This window comes from Nothobranchius furzeri, chromosome 2 (genome assembly GCF_043380555.1).
Source record: "Nothobranchius furzeri strain GRZ-AD chromosome 2, NfurGRZ-RIMD1, whole genome shotgun sequence".
Lineage (NCBI taxonomy): Eukaryota > Metazoa > Chordata > Actinopteri > Cyprinodontiformes > Nothobranchiidae > Nothobranchius > Nothobranchius furzeri.
The window spans coordinates 83,873,150-83,894,503 of record NC_091742.1 but is presented as its reverse complement, the minus strand read 5'-3'; the positions used below and the strand labels follow the sequence as shown (position 1 = coordinate 83,894,503).

The 21,354-nt window shown below is 41.1% G+C and overlaps 1 protein-coding gene across 3 annotated transcripts; it reads left to right on the top strand.

Annotated features, from left to right (window-relative positions):
• The first annotated feature begins 543 nt into the window (after positions 1-543).
• On the top strand, positions 544-21,351 carry epoa (erythropoietin a). Of its 3 annotated transcripts, none has more exons than XM_054747393.2 (5): positions 544-3,076; positions 14,677-14,807; positions 14,963-15,049; positions 15,344-15,508; positions 19,990-21,351. In XM_054747393.2, the coding sequence occupies exons 1-5, from the start codon at positions 3,064-3,066 to the stop codon at positions 20,140-20,142; spliced, it is 549 nt and encodes a 182-aa protein (XP_054603368.1). In that variant the 5' UTR covers positions 544-3,063; the 3' UTR covers positions 20,143-21,351. The 3 variants fall into 3 exon arrangements, with proteins under 3 accessions (XP_054603368.1, XP_054603367.1, XP_015801743.1); XM_054747392.2 differs by lacking the exon at positions 544-3,076 and adding an exon at positions 3,136-3,429 and having other exon boundaries at positions 14,966-15,049; XM_015946257.3 differs by lacking the exon at positions 544-3,076 and adding an exon at positions 3,140-3,429.
• The last annotated feature ends 3 nt before the right edge of the window (positions 21,352-21,354 follow it).

The window sequence follows — 21,354 nt, the reverse complement described above, 5'->3', positions numbered from 1 at the left end:
TCTGATTGGCCAAACTTGGCCGGAAATCATAACAAAGTAGTTTAATAAAACAAGAATAACTTGCAGAATAATTCAGTTTCTAGCAGAGTTCTGAACCGGCCAATTCGGAACAAGCATCCTTGAGACCTATTTTGACATAAAGTCAAAACCTGTTTGCACGCTGCAAGCTGACACAGCCAGGCGGCTCCTTAAGAGCCACATCCACTTTGGATGCAAACAAGCATTCCAGCTACTGTTGTGACCTGGAGACATCTCAAGACTGAATGGGTCATATCGGAGTTAATCTATGCAATCCTGGTGCTGTGAGGTCCACCCGACTTCTGACAGTCCGGATCTGCTGGGTGTCTCCGCCAGAGTTTGTAGACACAACAGATTGTGTCTGATGCTGTTTTATTAATCAGCTCTCTAGTTTATAGCAGACAAATTATACCCAGATTTCACAATTTCTTTTAGATACAAAGATTCTGATAAACGTCTAACTTGCATCACACCACCTACACATCACATTCCATCACCGCATATCCAATCCATCGCATCTCATTTTTATCTTGTCATGTATAATCATTAGATTAGAAAAGAATAAAATGTCTTTTTAACTAAATGCTTGACTCTGTCTGAATTAATACGAAGTGTGTTTATGGTCCCTGACCAAGTAAAAGTAACTATAATCTTCTGATTGAACATTCAAAGATCAATCAGATTGATATTTCATATTTATATGGAATCATCACATTTTATTGGTCATAATTTAATTTGTAGTCGTTGCTCTATAAAGTGTGACCGCTACACAAGTTATACATTGTTTTTGCTGCGTGGCTGAGTTTTAAAGGCTCAGATGTACTTGATGTGAACTGTCAGCAGGGGCGAGGAACCCTGGTCCATTAAGGCCGCTATCCAGCATATTTCAGTTTCTGCCCTGCTTTATTTAACACACCTGGTTTCAATCAGCAGGTGATTAACAGGCTTCTGCAGAGCTTGATGCTGAACAGGTGATTCAACCACTGAATTAGAAGTGTTGGAGCAAAGACATGCAGGATACCGGCCCTCAAGGACCAGAGTTCACCACGCCTGACTTAACCCATTTTTACAAGACACACCATGCCGGCAAATCGGCATAATATTACCGCAATGGTATGTCTATAAATGCTCCATGCCAGCATGGTGTTGCGCAAATTTTGCGGCCTTCGTTCCGCCTCGCTTGGTAGTAATATTGCAGTAATGGTCTGTTGCATGCGCCCTGGCGCAACAGAGGCAGATTTAGGTCTCCCTACTTTGTTTTTGTTTTTATGTGCTTGTTGAATGCCTTGTGATTTGTCTTTGAAGACACTATACAAATAAACATTTCTTTGACAATCTTTGTTAAAACAAAATAACAGGTATTTTGTGCTGCATTTGCAGACATATCAGCCCATCTAGATCTTATATAATTGATTACTTAAATGCTTTCCCCTGCTGGCCTTGTTGTTCTGACTTCTGACTTTTTTTCAAGGATTATTTATTTGGATGGATTTTGACTATTCTTTCTGTACTAAAATGAGTGAACAAGACTGCAATAGTGTGTCTTATAGATGCCTAAAACAAACCACAAATCCCTCTGCTTATTTAGCATTTTGTTGTTTATATTAGTCTAATTTAGCAAAAAAAAAAGTTTCATTTTACAAAATTCTTGTACTGAGCCATAAATTGAAGGGAATGATGTAATACTTGAACTCTTCAAATTTAACATTTAATGCCATGTGATGTAAGAGTTCAGAACTGTCCAGCAGCAAGTTTGACAAAGTAAAAAGAAAACCCAAAGTGTTTCTGAGAGGAATCAAGTGTTTGAACATAACAGTCGCTGACAGCCCCCTCCCCTTTACCATCACTGAACACTCAGACCAGTTGTATACATGAACAATAGAATTGGCTTTAAAGACACCAGCTAAGAAGGACCCGTGGACTTCATGGACCAAGGAAACACGGATAGGCCTGCGTCAGAGCCTTTTTGGATCTGAGTATCATCGGTAAGTTAATGAGTTGCTTTACACTATATTCAGTCAAATGTGGAGTTAGGTTTCCATTGCTGTTCTGCTGACACTGAGCTGTGACTGAGCTTTGTTCTTGGGAAACCAGGCCAGTTTTAATCAACGAGTGAGTAAAGTCATAACATTTAACTCCAAACATGATTATTCTTGAGCTTTTCAGCAAAATGAACGTCCCAAGGAATTTTCGTTGAATAATAGCTGCTTTTTATTCCTGTGGTCTTCACTGAGCATCCTCTTCTTTGGATCTAAGTGTGACTGATCTTTTCAGAGGACAGCAGCTGCCTGGAAGCCACTGAACAACAATGAGCTGGAAGATGAGGACACTCGCAAAGGTGACCAGAGAGGTAGGCTATTTTTAAATGAGTGAAAACTTGATTTGTAGCTGACTGGAAACATCTTTATGATCAGGTAATAACTAAACTTAGCCATGTGGAAGGGGAGGGGTCTAAGTTTTCAATAATTTGCTTTGGTGAGACTGAGTTTTAAGCATTTCAGGACATGTGTCACTATATGATCTGATTAACAGGACAGGTACATGATGATTCTCTCATTCTGCTCATTGATCAGAACAGATTCTGTAACATGGGGCTCAGTGCCAGTCCCTGCCCTCTCTGATTTATGAATGAATCATACGTTTGCACATCTGATGGATGGTTTTCTGTTATTTCTCAAAATCGTGATAGAAAATAAACCCAATTCCCCCTCAGACGATGATGTTGAATGACGTTGCTTTAAGCCCCTTTTGAGGGAGGAGGGCGACTTCATTTAGTTTTGATCTGAAGGTTGATAAACAAATGATTTGGACAACAATAAAAGACAAGATGTTGCCCTAAGGGAGGAGTTATCATTGTCAAGGAGACAATGCAACCTTATTTTTAAAGTCATTATTAAACAAATAAAACTGCGGGAGTTTGTAGAAACACCTACCGGATAAGTGCACATGCGATCCACAAAAGAGCTGGTTTCTAATTAATGGGGAATAGACGGACCTGTTGGCCGGACGGCGCGGACCCTGACAGGGGGCTATGCGGACTCCGCTATGGACCGACCCCGTGAGTTCTGACATGCCTTCGCTGGTTTTCCCCTCTACTCTGCCTTTTGCTAGTTAGTCTATTTTCATGCTTTACGCGGTGGGGGTGCAGCGTCACGGGTTGATGTTTAATCGCGCAGAGAGGCGCGTGCTCGCTCGCGTTATCACCGTCCGGCTCCTCAGGGAGGTAAATAAAAGCTTTTCCCTGCACGCAGCAGTGATGAAAGTCCGGTAGGTGAGCTGAGCGCTCTCTCGTCCTGTTTGGATACCGGTCTGCTGTCCCGAACCGAACCGACGCTCCGTTTGTTCAGTTTTACCACGATGTTTGAAAAAGATGCTGATCTTTTTTGCGAATGTTGCGGAAAACTTGTAAAGGTAAGAGCGCAGATTTGCAGGTGTGAGCCACGTGCAGCAGAGCTCAGATTACCATGCTGGATATGAATGAACGCACGTATACTTTAGGGAGATGTGTATTAATGCAGATTGTTGGTCTCCTGAACGAGAACACTTGCACCAAAAGTCAGGTGATTGTTTACCGAGGTTAAATGCACGTGACCTCCAACTTTTATCTCTAAAAATAGATGTGAGTAGTAAATAATATACCTGAAACATTTTGCACAAAGAGGCGAGTCAAGAGAAGAAAAGCTTGAAATAGTTTCACAACACTGTTAAGATGGTTTTTAATATGCTGTTTTTGTACAAGAAATAGGACCAGATTTCCTCTTTGTATCAAAGTCTTCAGGATTGATCTTCTAAAACGTGAGAATGACTTTTGATAAATGAAGGAAACTGTTATGGGGTGGATCAGTCCGAGGAGATTCAACTGTAGTAACTATATACATTCAGATATACCCGTTCAATAATCTTATGTTGAAATAAATTGACTGCTAGTTGTAATGGCAGCAGAAGTGTGCATGGCAGGTCTCCCACGTGGAGTTGGCATTAGCATAAATTTTAGGCCTGAAAGGTTGTTTTAAATGCCTGTTGTGTGATTTTTTTTCTTTCCTTTTTTAAAAGTCGTCAAACTTGAGTTGGCAATGTTTCGCAGTAAAGATACTACGGTTTGAACTTTATTTCTCCTTCCATTCGTCATTCTTAATAATGCCAAGAGTTCAAAGGGATGAGGAATAGAATGGGGCAGCGAATGAAACTAAATCAGCTGGACTGTTTTCTGGGTCACCGTGCATCCAGTCATCCATTTTTCCATCGTCTTTACCTGCTTGATGTGGTAAAAGGTCACAGGGAGCTAATTCTTGTCTTCAGTATCAATTGGCGAACTCCTTGACCGGTCACCAGTCAATCACATGTCCAACTAATTAATTCATGGGAAAAAGTGAAATATTTCAGGTCAGTATAGCTTTCAAAACTTGGACTCTTTATGAATTTCACTCAAATTCTCCATGAAAGCTACAATGTCAGATATGCTAAACAAGCTAACTTAAACATTTTTTTCATGCATATTGACATTTTAACATTGTATAGCTATAAATATTTTGTGCAGTTGGAAATAATGAGGTGTTCTCTTGCATTTGTCTAAATACCTCTGCCAATAACACAACACGGCCTGAAAGCAACTATTGGACCACTCATTACACATTTGCATATTTTGCAACAGAACACCACTGGTATGAGAGGTACTCCACTCAATATCAGAGAAGGAAAAACAGCTTTAGAACACACTACCAGAGTCCCAAACAGAAAAACATCATTTGAAATCATGTTCAACAAAAGGCTTTTGGACCTAGAAAATGGCGACTGGTGTTTAGCACTCTCTCGGTTATTCTAAACGATTTCATAAGACACACCACGCCATCAAATCAAAGTAATACTGCCGCCACAGTGGGCCTTATGAAAGCGCTATGGCATCATGACGAAGCATGAACTTTGTTGCCACCAAGCTTGGTTGTAATATTACATTAACTCTGGACGTGTGAATGAAGATTTTGAAGATTAGCCATGGTGCAACAGAGGGTGGTGTCATGATCACGTGTGGAATGTCCGCAGAGCTGCTGCCGGCAACTATATTGAAAAGGAAATTACACATGGGCAGTCAATTTTACTTTTGTTAATAGAATCAGCTGAGACGGTAAACTGGAGCAGTGCAGAGCACCTGGAGCTTTTCTCCATTACAGCTGGAGCTCAGATCACCAAACAGTTCACAGGGTGGAGGATAGATTCCTTTAGAAGCGGCTTGTCAAAAAAAAAACTTAAGCAGCCGAAAATTGATGAATTCTGATCTTATCAGGGGTTGGGTCGCGGGGGCAGTAGCCTAAAGGTTGGTTTATGCTTGACGCGTCCGCGAGGTCCACACGGCTCTGCTCGGAAAAGTTGCGTCATTTTGCATCATCTTAACAACCACGCCCCTCCACCGCACCACCGCACGGCCCAAAATTTCCGCAACACGCACCTAGGAAATTTTCTAACCACGCGGACGGTCGGACACGGAAAAACATGGCGGACCGGCAAGAACTACTGTAGTATGGCAGAGGTTCGTAAATACAGACATTTGTATGATTCAGCTCTCAGAGATCACCGTGATCAACATGTTGTTAATAATTCTTGGAGAGAAAAAGCTCGCACTGACGGAAAAGACGAGGACGCTGTTAAAAATGCTGGAATGCCATGTTGTAAACAGTAATTTCTACTTCTACTATGGTGTAGTGTTGGATGCATGCTGTAGAGCTCCATGCTGCCCCCTACAGTTTGGGAGAATATTGGCTCACCGCAGAGACAAGCCGCACGAACCATAAACGCTGCGAGTTGTGAAGCGCGTTCCAGCCGCGAGCCGCATCACCAAGTGGAAAGTGAATGCGTCAAGCATAAACCAAGCTTAAGCAGGAGGCTCAGACTTCCCTCTCCCCATCCACTTGGACCAGCTCCTCTGGGGGAATCCTAAGGCGTTCCCTGGCCAGCTGAGACGTGGTCCCTCCAGTGTGTCCTGGGTCTTCCTTTAGACCTCCTCCTGGTTGAACGTGCCCAGAAAACCCCACTAAGGAGACGTCAAGAAGGCATCCTAACTTGATGCCCAAGCCACCTCAACTGGCTCCTCTTGATGAGGAGGAGCAGCAGATCTATTCTTAGCCCCTCCCCAGATGACTTTGATTCTCACCCTATCTCTAAGGGAGAGCCCAGCCACCCTGTGGAGAAAATCATTTCCGCCACTTGTATCCGTTATCTTGTTCTTTTGGTCACTACCCAAATCTCGTGACCATAGGTGAGAGTTGGAATGTAGATCGACTGGTAAATCACCACGACAGATCAATACAGAGCCCGCATCACTGCAGACACAGCACCTATCTGCCTGTCGATCTTGGAATGTCATTTGGACTTGAAGTGTGGTCGGATGGTGACAAAAAAAAGGGAAGGTATTCCACACAGCCTGTTGGTATTGCGCTCCATCTGTGACCGTTTTTAAATTTAAAAGCTAGCTTGTTCTGGGCTGCTTGGTGGTGCGGTTGTTAGCACTGTTGCCTCGCAGCAAGAAGGTTGCAGGTTCGAAACTCGTCTGCAGCCTTTCTGCCTGGAATAGCACGTTCTTCCCATGCATGCGTGGGTTTCCTCCAGTGTACTCCAGGTTCCCCTACAGATCACAACATGCCATATAGGTTAACAATTGTACGTCGCGTTGGATAAAAGTGTCCGCCAAATAAATAAACATAAACCTAAATTTGCTGAAGCAGCTTTAAAGGTCTCATTTACTCGTTTTTCTTTTTCCAATAACTTTGTTTTCAGTATGAATGCCTGGAGTAATTTTCTGTGGAAAAACTGCTCTTGTGCTCCTGCTTGAAGGGGTAGAAGTTTGTCAGAAGAATCGACTGGCAGAAAATGCCAGGATTACAAGTTTTACTCATTAATGTTCTTTATACGCAATAGCCTGTAGCCTCTATTTGGCCAACAACACTGCAGCTCTTACTCAACAATACTCAACTCTGCTGTTCGTTCTTTATTGTTGGCTGGGATGTTTTAACTCCACAAATAACGCAAGCTCAAATGTGTTCTGCCATGTTGTGGAGCTGCTAATGCTAATTGTTAGCTTCTATTAGCTGAGGCGTGTTCTGCTTTCCCCTGGCTGTAAAATCACCCACAAGCTAAGGTCGGCTTGACCATGAATATTAATGTTCTTTTGTTTTCCCATGTATTTTCTGTCTGTGGCTAATGCAGACGATAGGGCTTGAACATTTTCACATTCATCATGCACACTCAAGGACGTAATTTTCACTTTAGAAGTGGGGGGGGACACGGGGGGGGAGGGGTGGTATCTTTACAGTTTGTCCTAATGGGAAACAGGCTTCAACACAAACGGTTGTTTTCCGCTTTGTCCTAGAGCTCAACCAGTGTCAATTTAATATAGCGTAATATTGTTTTTGGATGGTAAAAAGTGCAGGGGTCAAAACTTGACTTTGGAAAAACTGGGGGGACATGTCCCCCCTGTCCCCCCCCAAAAATTACGTCCATGTGCACACTCAACTCTGCGACCAATCATATTTCAAAAAGAACAAGTATTACAGTTTCACCGTGAATGAGACCTTTAACATCTGGACATATTCTCTAGTGTGGGGAACAGGGTGGGATTCCATTTACCTTTTTGAAGCAAAGGGATCACATACTAGAAGAGGCAGTATGTGAAAGTTCACATACTGACCTCTAAAGCCACTTGACAATAACCTCTTGACATATGTTAAATCTGACACTTCCTGGAATGCTGCCAAATATTAGCTCATGTCGCAAAAATACAGAAGTCACACTGGTAATGGGTTGGGTCTTCACACTACCGATGCTTGATCTGCAGGTTTATTTTCAGTTTCTGGAAGTCACATCAGCAAGCATAATCACATGGGGAGATGCATTGATGACCATTGTTTTAATCAGTCTCGTTCACAAGGGAAAATTACAGATCTGTTTTTAAAGCATGACGAAGCAAACAGAAAAAATTAGGCCGCTCAATGTAAGAGCTGATTCTGCAGGTTTCAGCACAGCCTTCGCGTACTTCTGTCACCATAAAAGTGCAAGAGGTTATCAGAAACTGGCCGTTCTAAAGGATTCCTGCTGAGAAACACAGGAAATTATGTCACTTGTCATCTGATGACTGCTTTTTGTTTTAAAAACTGGATTTTTACATAAAACACCTATTTAAATTTCACAAAAGCCTTCAGAAATGTTGATAAAATAGGCAACCTGTGCTGATCTCCTGTGCTCTGTGTTGTTGAACTAGTCCCATGGTTGAAATGGCACATATCAAAAGTGTGTGCTAACGTGAGAAGCCAGCCCACCTTTCCAAAGCATCTGTCACATACCTGGAGGGAAGCTTACCATTGTCCAAAGTGGGACCACTTGTAGTCTACTCCTAATCTAAAATAGCAGCATTGCTTTTAAGGCATCTGATATTGGCAGACTAAGTGGTTTTATTGTTTCTGGCTACAGTCCTGGGCTGCAAATTCCACCACTGTGGTGAGAAAGTCACAACAAAGTGAATGTGTGAATCCACGTTTTGAATTGATGCATTCTCACGTAGGCAGTGGCCATGGTGGAAAGGTCACAGATAATCCTCCAGCTGAGTCACAGCACGTGGATAAAAAGTCATTCATTGGTCTGTGCAGTTACCATTGATCGTTTTATATGATCTGAATGAATCAGTAATTACTTCACTTAAAAAATATGACGATTTTTTTTTGAAGGGCAAAATTAAAACAAAGTTGTTGGTAGCTTATGGTCTAGCATTCCGTGAAGGACTGGATATCACTTGCCTAACTTTTATGCTACAGTTCAGTTAAAATTTTGCATGAAACATTTCTTTATTCAAGCTAATTTGGATGGGACCTCTGAATGAATAAATAAAGTCTTGTGTGATCTGCAAGAAATCTGAGATTGTATTACTAACTCTCAGCTTTTGACACATATTTCAGCTCAATGAACGTAAAAATAACACATTTCAAGCCGTTTCTGTATTGACTACAGTAGGGCTGCGGGTATCAAATATTTTAGTATTTGAATATTCTATCGAACCCTCTGTCGAATAGTTTAGTTTTATAGTTAATATTTTATGAAAGAAATTTGACCTACATTTTAACATTTTGGTTTGTATTAATATCACTCCTACTTGTCAAGATAACATCTAAACATTGCCAGTTACCATACCACATTATTTATGTAGCACATTTAAAATACAGCGTTAAAGCTGACCAAAGTGCTGCACAGACTGGTTCATTAAAAGCAAAATAAGGCACAAAAAGCAATGAAAGTAAACTGTGTTAAAATTGGATCAGTGGAAATTTTATTTATTTCATTATTATTTTAAACTGCTGAGTAGTAAGCTACTGGAAGTGCTAAAAACATTTAATTTCTACCGCTAATAATGTAATGGTGGCATATCTATTTTATTATGTACGGGCTGGTAATAATCTAATCTAAATTATATTCAAAGATAGAAGTGTTTGTGAATTACATGCTACAACGGCTTGCTATAGTTACAGTTGTATCCATTTTTGCATTTCTTAAGGTCAGTTAAGTGTAGCAGCATCAAATATTCAAATATTGATTGGTTGTTCTGATGTGTTGTCAAAAAATAATCCGAGTTTCATTAAAGTCCATGCAGTGGTTCATGAGAGATTTCACTAGCAAACATCCCCTTTGTTTTTGTGGTAGATTATTATTAATGTAATGACACTGTCCCAACAATGACACCAGATAGAGTTGTGCTGGAGATGCATTTTATAAACATAACCACACCTTTCACTTCTTCTTTACTTTTATCTGCACAAATTAACCTGCTTGTAGACTCATCCAGTAATTAAAGCTGTTATAGTGAATCTACAGTACAAGCTAGGGTTTGAACGCGGCAATCTTGCATTGCTGGACAAAACGTGATGGTGCTAAACACCAGTCGCTGTTTTCCAGGTCCAAACGTCTGTTACTGTCTGTGACTTCAAATGTTTTTTTTTCTCTTTGGGTCTCTGGTAGTTTGTCCTAAAGCTGAAGTGGTAGCAGCCATCTGTTTCTCCTTCTCTGATATAACTGAGCGGAGAGCCTCTCACACCAGTGTTCTGTTGCTAAACAAGCAAGTGCGTAATGAATGGAGGATCCAGGTAAATGTGGGAGTGAGGCAATTCAGACTGACATCTGGATGGTCCAGTAGTTGCTTTCAGTCTGAAGCATGTTATTGGAAAAGGTTTTTAGACAAACGCGAGAAAACCATTTCATAATTTAAGAGGCATGAAAAAATGTTTAAAGCTAATTTGTTTTCCAAAGTTGCTGCTGCAACTTTAAATGGATTGGTAGTTGTCATCGCAACAATGAAATAATCATAAATTGAGTTAACCCCAATACTGCAGATATTCTTGCCTTCTCTGCTCATGCTAGCATCGTGCACGTGTGTCCTTGAGTTGGTTAATCTTCACCCCTCCAATCTCGAGTAAGTTCACGTGAACACTTTTTTCTATTTGTACTACTTTGCAAGGATTCAATAACTATCATCACTTGTTTGGGGAAGATTCTGATTTATATAATTTATGTTAAATATTTATATATCTTGGTAGTTATGGTTATTGATTACTTTGGGACTATGTACACAGAGTGTCTCTGGTAAATGTTCTATAGACTCAGACCAATAAGTCACTTACAATCCCCTTCCTGACACAGGCGTTGCAGAAAAGGCAACATGGAGGTTAAGCTGATTGTACCTTTGACCCTTGAAGGATCAATGGTCATTAGCTACTTTTTATTGCAAACATTCATTATGCATCAAAATTTGAGGTTGAATTTCTTTTATACAAGTTACTTAAGAGTCTGGGAGCATTATCTGACCTGTTTCTGCTTCTGTCTGCTTGGGAAGATCATTTGAACGATTTATCATTCTTTTGCGTCACACATCCAGGCTGCTGTGAAAGAGTGCATTCAGCATGTAGCAGAGAGGAGTGCCCACATGACACGCAGTAGTGATGCTGTTGGCAGAATGTGTTAAGACTCAAGTGGATGCTAAAAGTATCTTTCATCCTTTCTAAGATAAGGTTTGGAATGACACTTATCTAAATGGCACTGACTTTTTAAATCATGATCCCAACGAGTACTTCAATGTCCTTCCTTCACCTTCATGATATTTGCAGGTTTCTACTCATAAATCAAGCGATCACGTGGTTTCTTTGACGGAAACTACTTTGTCATGCTGAATCATTCCTTCATGCTGACTTCACATGTCTTAGAAATCCCCTGTTGCAAATGCAACATTTGTTTGGGGGGGGGGGGGGGTGATTCTGATGGCTACATAATTCCTGGTGCTACTGTTTGAAAGACTGATCTTTGAGCAGCTATTGGACTATTTATCACTGAACTATTTCTTTCCCTCTTCCATTTTATTGCAGTCATTGAACAATAGGGTTGTTTCAAAGTTCAATTCAATTCTGTTTATTTATATAGCGCCAAATCACAACAACAGTCCCCTCAAGGCACGTCACAAAGTAAAACATTCCAACACAGTTCAGTTCATTATGCCAGTTAAGTTTAATATAAGGAACCCGGCAGATTGCATCGAGTCACTCACTAGTGTCGGTGTCTTTACAGCCATTCTCATACTAAGCACAGTGATGCAGATGACTGTTCTGTTCTGGTCCTGCTGGACCTGACTACAGCCTTTGACACCATCACCTGCTACTGGATAGGCTGAGACACTGGGTAGGCCTATCAGGATCTGTTCTGGAGTGGTTCTCTTCTTATCTGTCTAAGCAATCCTTTTATGTGTTTGTTTCCATGTTTAGGTCCTCTACCACCTTCCTCACCCATGGTGTCCCACAAGGTTCTGTGCTGGGACCTCTACTGTTCCTCCTCTATCTGCTTCCTCTTCAGCACATCCTGAGCTCCTTTAAAGGAATCTCCTACCATCTTTACGCAGATGACATCCAACTGTATATCTCCTTTAAGTCTAAGCTGCAGCTGTTACACACCTGCTGAGACTCTATTAAAACCTGCATGGCTGGGAACTTACTACAGCTGGATGAAGATAAGACTGAGATCCTCATCTGTGCCCCAGACAAGCTGGTTCCCAAAGTCAAAGACTCTCTTAGTCAGCTTGCTTCTCACACCAAACCCTGTCAGGAATCTTGGTGTGACCTTTGACCCAGCTCTCACCCTGGATTCTCATGTCAGTTTTCTTGTTCGCTCTTCCTTCTTCCATCTCAGGAACGTTGCTAAGCTGAGTCCCATTCTGTCTCGCTCTGAACTTGAGACAGTTATCCACTCCTTCATCTCCTCACGCTTAGACTACTGTAACTCTCTTTTCACGTGTCTGAGCAGAACCTCCCTGAACCGTCTACAGGTGGTTCAGAATGCCTGTGCTCGGCTTCTGACCAAGTCCTCCAAACACACCCACATCACCCCGCTTCTCCTCCAGCTTCACTGGCTGCCAGTCAACTTCAGGGTTCATTTCAAGATCCTGGTTCTAGTCTATAGGGCCTTACATGGACAAGCACCATCTTACATTGGTGATCTTCTAAAGGTTGGTTTATGCTTGACGCGTCCGCGAGGTCCGCACGGCTCCGCGCGGAAAAGTTGCGTCATTTTGCGTCCTTTTAACAACCACGCCCCTCCACCGCATCTCCGCACGGCCCAGAATTTCCGCAACGCGCACCTCGGAAAATTTCTAACCACGCGGATGGACGGACGCGGAAAAACATGGCGGACCGGCAAGAACTAGTATGGCAGAGGTTCGTAAATACAGACATTTGTATGATTCAGTTCTCAAAGATCACCGTGATCAACATATAGTTAATAATTCTTGGAGAGAAATAGCTCGCACTGTCGGAAAAGACAAGAACGCTGTTAAAAATGCTGAAATGCCGTGTTGTAAACAGTAATCTCTTCTTCTGCTATGGTTTAGTGTTGGGTGCATGCCGTAGAGCTCCATGCTGCCCCGTTCAGTTTGGGAGAATATTGGCTCACCGCAGAGGCGAGCTGCATGAACCATAAAAGCTGCGTGTTGTGAAGCGCGTTCCATCCGCGAGCCACATCACCGCGCGGAAAGTGAATGCGTCAAGCATAAAGCAAGCTTTAGTCCCTACACCCCCAGCAGGTCCCTAAGGTCCAGTGATCAATGCCTACTGGTTGTGCAGCACCAGGCTAAAGACCAAAGGTGACAGATCATTTGCTGCTGTGGCCCCCAGACTCTGGAACTCTCTCCCCCTGAGCCTGAGATCAGTGGACTCAGTGGTCTCCTTTAAAAAGCAGCTGAAGACTCACTTGTTCAAGCTGGCTTTTGCGTGACCTTCCTCCCCATTCAGCTGCTTTTCTCATATGACATAACTGCTTGCTACTAGGCAATTGAAAACAATTATTTTGATAATCTACTAGTGAATAACTATTTTGCCAGTTTGTCAACTAGTTGGACCATGTTTAAATTGTAGCTTATTGCACTGATGTGCTACTGCTCTACCATCAGGAGTCAGGACATCTGCTTGCTGAGGTGTTTCTGTGTTTGCCTTGGTACCACTCATTATTGAAGAGTAATGTTTTTTAAATATTGTAACACAGTGTCATAAAATAAAACATTAGAATTTATGTTACATCAAACACATGACGTGTGCTTACTGTCTATGTTAATGTCAGCAGCTAAATTAGTTGTCGCTCTATCTCGTCAACAGCAACAACGTGCTTTCTTTTAAGATGATCTTGCATCAGTGTTTTGCTGCCATGAAAGGCAAGTTCTACCTTGCAGAGTTTGCATTGCGCATGCTTTTCCTAAATTTGAATAAAAATACTCCCAAACTTTCCAGCTTCAACCCAAACTTGCCATGGAACTTTTGTTTGGGTTTTTCCAGTGACACCATGGATGACACCGTATGCCACTAAAATAAATAATAATAAAATGTGTGTTTGATTTAGTAGTGTGATGATTAACTGTGATTTGTGTACTTAAATCTTCCAGTGCCAAATGACTGTACTGTGATGGTTTAGTGTGAGATAACACAGCTAAGTCCTTCTCAAATGAGTACTTGTCAATTATTTTATTTAAGTTTCAAACAAATCATTACAATTACTTTACATACCGTAGATATTGTATATAACCATGTTTTAGTAGTTAGCAGATTCTGTAGTTTAAATGTTTATGTAGAGATCTGTAGTTCTGACATTTCTTGTTTTATGAGCACTTACACAACACACCGGATACAAAATCATATCAGAGGTGTTTTACGTTTAGAGCCACTTATGGTCATCAACCCTTTTATTAACAATGTTGTGGTTTCAAAATCTCCATTCAAAACGCTGACTTTAGTAATATCGCTCTTCTTTTCAAGTTTTCTCTCCATGTCTAGTATCTTTGGGAACTACATCTTCTCTCTGGCAGTAGCTTCCTGCTGGCTCAGGCATGAACTACAATGTAATACTATGTGCTGATAAGAGTCTTAAACCATCCCTACTGGGAGAATGAAAATCATTCTTAGAGGCCTCAAGCTTTTGTCTACTCAGAGTATGGCTGGTTCAAATTCAAATTTATAAGGTCCTTTTTATCTGTCTCCATAATAATGAAGTATGACACGTACAGCTAAAAGGAGACCTAAACACTCACTCATAGCTGCCGTGTCATTATGTTTAATTGCTCACAAATGCTTGAGTAACTGTTTGTGTGTCTGTGAACAGGACTGATTGCCTTGCTGTTAATAGTGTTGGAGTGGACCTGTCCAGGCCTACCATCCCCACCAAGGCCAATCTGTGACCTGCGGGTCCTGAACCATTTCATCCAGGAAGCACGAGACGCAGAAGTTGCAATGGTGAGAGGAAAATGTTTGCAACTCATGCACTGAAACCTGATTAGATGCATGGAAAGGCTGGTGCAGTTAGTGAGATTCTGGGATAACCCTTGTTAATGGTTTAGATAGAGTTATAACCGATTGCTCTAAATTTGATGCGTGTTATTTTTCACTAGAAGTCTTGTAGGGACGGATGTGGCCTGACAGAGTTGGTCTCTGTTCCCCAAACCACTGTTAACTTTGATGACTGGGAAAGGAAAAATGTAAGTGACCGCTGAAACTTTAAATTAAGTGCCCAATTACTCATTTATATCAACTTTAATGTGTAATGTAAATATGTAGAGATTTAATTTGTTGTATGTACTCCTTTATGTCCAAATGTTACTTTTTAGGGATTTCTAGAAATCATTGGCATTGCTTGATTGTTTTTCTTTTCCTTGACCCACAACCCCAGTAAATTCCTAACGGAAGACCTGATTACTTCCTACATCCTATGATCCTTATCATTTCCTAAATCAGACCCAAATATTTTTTGCTTCTGTTTATCTTTTGGAAAGGCAACGGAGCAAGCCCAGGAAGTCCAGACTGGCTTGTGGCTTTTACATCAGGCCCTCGGCTTACTACAGGCATCGATGACGGATGTAGACCTAAACAATCACATAGACAACAGTATAAGAAACCTGCTTAGCATTAACGCTGTGCTGCGAAGCCTAAACATTCAGGTGAGTCAACACGTGTCACTAATGTCTTCCAGCTGTCAAGCCCCCGTGCATTTATAATTTACTTCAACAGTTAAGCAATATTAACAATAATATGAATTTGGAAAAACCAATAAAACCACTTAATGTGCTTCACTTGCCTAAAAAATAAGTTGTATCATTCAAAAGTAGTGGTTCGGATCATATCACAGTTTAAAGTCACAGATCGGATCATTTTTTTGGATCAGCAGAAAGAAAAGATAAAGAATAAACAAATAGCTTTGCTCTCTCCCTTTATTTTGTAGAACGCTTAGTGCAACATTTTCTGCTCAATTGGCAACTTGCTATAAAAGCTGGAGTTAGAGAGATCTGATTGCTGATTAAATGTTAAAACGACTTGCTCTATTTAAACACGCTTTCCCTTCACGTCCAGCTTTCACTCATCTCACCTTTCTGATGCGCTGTTTATTTTTCTTTTGTCCTCTTTTAAAGATTTGTCCCCAACGACATTTACAGGTCCGACCACATTTGTAATATCCATGCTTTGCTGCTCTCACGTTGCTGGGGATGGAGATGGCCATTCCAGAATGTTCTGCTTGTTCCTCTGCATGAATGCCTCAGTAGATGTTGAGCAGTGTTTAGGGTCGTTGTCTTGTTGAAAGATCCAGCCCCGGTGCAGCTTCAGCTTTGTCACGGATTCCTGGACATTGGTCTCCAGAATCTGCTGATATTGAGTGGAATCCATGCGTCCCTCAACTTTAACAAGATTCTCAATCCCTGCACTGGCCACACAGCCCACAGCATGAAGGAACCACCACCATGTTTTACTGTAGGTCGCATGTGTTTTATTGGAATGCTGTGTTCTCTTTCCTCCATGCATAACGCCGCTTGTTACGCCCAAATAACTCCGTTTTAGTTTCTTCAGTCCACAGAGCCTTATTCTAGAATTAAGCTGGCTTGTTTAAATGTGCTTTAGCATACCTAAAGCAGCTCTGGTTGTGCTGTAGGCAGAGAAAATACTTTCTCTGCATCACTCTCACGTGCAGCATCTCCTTGTGTAAAGTGCACTCAATAGTTGAACGATGCAGAGTGACTCCATCTGCAGCAAGATAATGTTGTAGGTCTTTGTACTGGTCTTTGGGCTGACTCTGACTGTTCTCATCATTCTACTCTTCTGTTTATCCCAGAATTTTTTTGGTCTGCCACTTCGAGCCTTAGCTTGAACTGTGCCTGTGGTCTTCCATTTGTAGCTTAATTATTCCTAATTACCCTCTTCTAGGCTCAGCACAGTTCCTTCCAAATTGAGGGCTTCTTTGTATTCTAATCTGAAGACTCTGTCCCAGATTCTAATCCTTCTCTGCATTTCTGTAATCTGTGGCTTTTGATTTGCCTAGTTGATTTAGGTTTTTATGAGTGTTATCACTCATGCAATTCTCTATGTAAACTATGTCATTGCCAGTGAATTCACTGATGCCAATCTGAAGAGCACCGTGTGTGGCAGTCTCTCCAATCATGCTCCAGTTAGGGGTTGCAAAGCAAGTCATGATGTACTTCAAATGAATCTGTTGGCCATCTTCGTTTGAGCTCGGCATCAACGGATGTGCTGGAAAATTGTTTTATGTTTGTCTACACCAAGTCTTGTAAACTGTGAGTTTATGATAAATGTCTGTTGTTGCATCACATGTTGTTGATGTGCACGTTAAGTCAATCTCCTTATTGTCAATCCAGCCTTTTGTTGCAGAGGCAGAGATGTTGTATTGGAGCAAAGTTCTTGTCAAAACAACACAGTCTCTTACTTTGTGTTGCCTGTGTAATTGCATTCATAAGTAATCCTCCATGGGTGTCCACCCTTTCTAATATTTAGAGGGCACTTCAGGTCTCAGCAGAAGGAATGACCACAAGGGGAAAACGACTAACCCTATCTAAACTTTAGTTTCAGGCTCTTTTTCTTTCTTGGTAAACAAGCATTACCTTAAAACAGCGTTAGTTATGTGTCATCTTGTTGGTCTTAAAATCTGGTTATTTTTCCTAACCATTATATAGATGTGCATAAGAAGTTCCAAATTACTTTCATTTCGCACTCTTTTTTTATAAGGCTATCTTGGAAAGTTGCACGTTTACCAGAGAAGATGAAATGAGTTCTCTTGCTGCTTATTTTTTAAGTGATGAAACAGTTTGATTAGGTTATGTTGCTAGGAAGAATATAGATGTGGTGAGAGTTTTAGATTAAAAGCTGTGCAGGAACTTGACACTAAGCATAAAGCACCAATTTCATTGACTACAATTTTTTAATTCTTATTAAGTTTTAAAGTTTTCATTGAATCAGATTTTATTTGTGAGAGACCTGGTTTTGTTTTCTTAAGTATAGTGATCCTACTTTGGCTTAAATTTGAATTGAAAATAGATTTTGAATTATGGGCACTTTTACCTGTTAAAGTTGTTTTAACAAATTAAATCTTTTTTGTGGACATTTCTTTTATTAATTTGGCTTTTAAGTATTTAAATGATCTAAGCCACTGTTCTTCAGTAGGGATGTAATAATACCACTTTTTCCCAAACCGATACGATACCGATACTTGGATCTGAGTACTCGCCGATAGCGATCACAGATACCGATACTTCTACCACACAAAAATGCAATGAATACAGGTTTTATTTTCTTCTCTGCCTTCAACAGGAAAAGACTGACATAGATAAAAAGTAAAATATATGAATAGAAATGATCGCAAAACTAAATTATTAAGTGAACAGATATGACAAGTTACAGTGAAGCCACTTTCAAGCAACTGCATTGGTTACGGTTCCTGGTATAGGTTAACTTTTTTCATCCCTGTTCTTCAGCATGAGGTATTGAGGTTTGAGTATGAGATCATGTGAAGAACGTATGAAGGGTGTCAGATGTGTGTGTCTCATGCTCAATGCGTGAGAGTTGACAGTCCAGCTCATTGAGCTCAGGAGGTTGCTGAGTCTGCGCCAAGCTAATGCCGCTAATGCAGCACTGGCATTTGTAATTTGACACCGGCGGACAAAAAAACTCCAGAGGTTTATGCAGTCTAAAGCCAGTAAATCAGGGCGACCCAGAAATTATTTCTTACACCCCTAAGAAGCCATGGCATCTTTTTGTTTTACTCTAATATAAAGATTAAAATATAAAGCAGGCTATGGCTAACGTTCTGCTAACAATGCTAACTGTGAGTTAAAAGCAACTAGATGGTCAATGAAGAAGTAGCTTGAGATATTTTTAGAGCCAACAACTTAATATTACAGTGAAATGTTTTGTGAGGCTGCGCAGTGGCGTAGTGGTTAGGGCTATTGCCTTGCAGCGAGAAGGTTCTGGGTTCGCTTTCCGGCCTGGAGTCTTTCTGCATGGAGTTTGCATGTTATCCCTGTGCATACGTGGGTTCTCTCCAGGTACTCCAGCTTCCTCCCACAGTCCAAAAATATGACTGTTAGGTTAATTGGTCTGTCTAAATTGTCCTTAGGTGTGTGTGTGTGCCAAGCCCCCACAATACGGCTCAAAAATTGAGGCCAACCCGGAAGTACCAAAAATTGCAGTTCCACCATCATCCGCTGGTAAAAACACCCAAACTTGCTAACACAAGATAAAGTCAAGGCCATAAATATTGGGACATCGACACAACTTTGGACCTTTTATCTGAACATTGTAATTGGGATAATGAGGGAGGATATTACAACTGGCCATGGAACAGCTGAGAAGCCAATTGTCCCATTAGTTTTTTGGTCCCTTAACAAGTAGAAGGCACATATGCAAACTGTTGTAATTCCTACACCGTTCACCTGATTTGGATGTAAATGCCGTCAAAATAAAGCTGACAGTTTAGTCTGTTTCATTTCAAATCCATTGTGTTAGTGTATAGAGCCAAAACCGTTGATGTCCCAATATTTATGGACTGGACTGTATGTATTTATCCACTTATCAACTTACTGTGTGCGACCAGTCTTTGCTTGTCATCTCTTGGTGCTGATCCATAGTGAGAAAGAGACATGTAGAACGACGCTTAGAAAAATAAACTGGTGTTACTAAATTTAACCACAAAATGTCATTCTTAATTCGGTATTTCATATTGCATCTTTAACCAACAAGAGACATTGTGGAACTGAATAAGATCAATGTTCTAAAGTAGAGTTTATTCACAAATACTTTAGATTGTTGATTACCTGACGACATCACATGAAGAAAAACCAAAAATCATTACAGAAAAAAAAGAACTAGTCAGTTTTAACAAGTGCTTTATTAAATTCAAAAGAGGATATCTGTGTTTTCTTAGACAACATCATGAGATGTGTCTGAACTGTGGGCCTTTCATGATGATGCTATTGGTACTGATATGACTGTGCAAGCTTGTTCCTAGAGTGCATGTGACAATACAACCTTTGAAGTCCTTCCAGTGAAGGCCGAGCCCCAGTAGCTAGACAAACTGAATGAACTGCCTGTCTCTGGGCCCGTGTGTAATGTCAACGTGTTTCTCTGTGTGCTGTTCCAGGAATACACCCCACCGACCAGCGCAGTGGGACTGGAGGGAACGTGGAAGGTGTCCTCGGTGGCAGAAGTCCTCCAAGTTCATGTGAACTTTCTGCGAGGCAAAGTGCGCCTTCTCCTTGTGGGTGCAGAGGCTTGTCAGCAAGATGTCAGCTGATGAGCTTGTTCAGCTACTTCAGGCAAAAGCAACTTGTGTTTCCAAAGGCACGGGGATGAACTTTACACTGTTAACCTACAGGTTGAATACTGTAGGATGGTCCTCACATTTAAGGAGGAAGCTCAAAGGAAAGGAGTCTTGGAAGAGCTTTGGATGGACGGGAGGCGGCGGCACCTTGGATTGTAGATGTGTTGAAGCACATAGTGACCAAATGATGCCTCTGGAAAGCACTGCGCCAACTGCTGTTCTACTGGCACTCTGTTGCACTTTCTGTGTGGATGTGTGTGTGTGTATGTGTGTGTGTGTGAGTTGATACAGGACGTTTCAGTGAGTTTGACCTCTACACTTGTCTTTGTAGAGTGAATAGTGGAGTGAAACGCAAAGAAAATATTGATTGCACCTGGAAATTGGAAGACTGTGGTTGCAAAGAGGCAAAAGTGGGACCTCACACAACAAGCCTTTAACTCATTTCTAACTACGCCTCAGAAACTTTAGTCTTGGAATTGGTCAGTGATTATTTTATTTGTGAGTTGTGTAAAAAAAAACTATTTATACATATTTTTCTACTTTCAGGCTCTAGTCTATACATTAGTGATAGGCCCTCTACTGGTTTCTGTCATGTTCACGTTTTGTACCACTGAACATTTGCACATACACAAAAATACCAAGCTGCTCTTGTTATAAAGTTTGTATCTCACTCCGAGAACAGAGGCCTTCATCGCTGATTGTCACCTCAGCTGTTGTGTGAGAGCGAGAGCTCGCTGTGGAGGGTTACATGAGAACTCAGAAGCTGTTATCTATGTTTCAGTCTCTCTAACACCAACATTCATCCCGTCTCCATACGCTGATAGCCAGACTGCCTGGAAAAATTTACAATTAACATCCTGTGGAGCTGTGATTGCAAATAGCTTTCCAGAGCCTGACGCTAGCACTGTTTTTCCCCTTCCTCTGTTTTTCGTCACCAAACTGAAAACAGGCAGTTCTCAGAACTTTTTAATTTAAAAGGGATGCTCTACTGTTCACAATAATTGTTTGTTTTTGTTGTCTTTCCTTGTTTTTATATTTTGCTGTTTTTAAGAAGTTTTCGAGGATGTTTATCTATTTTCTTTCCTGTTTTTTGTATTGTTTTGTCCCATCACTGCAGAATTCACTATTTAAATACAAAATATCATGTTTGGATAAAGAGAGGATGGCTGGATGGAAACACAACGG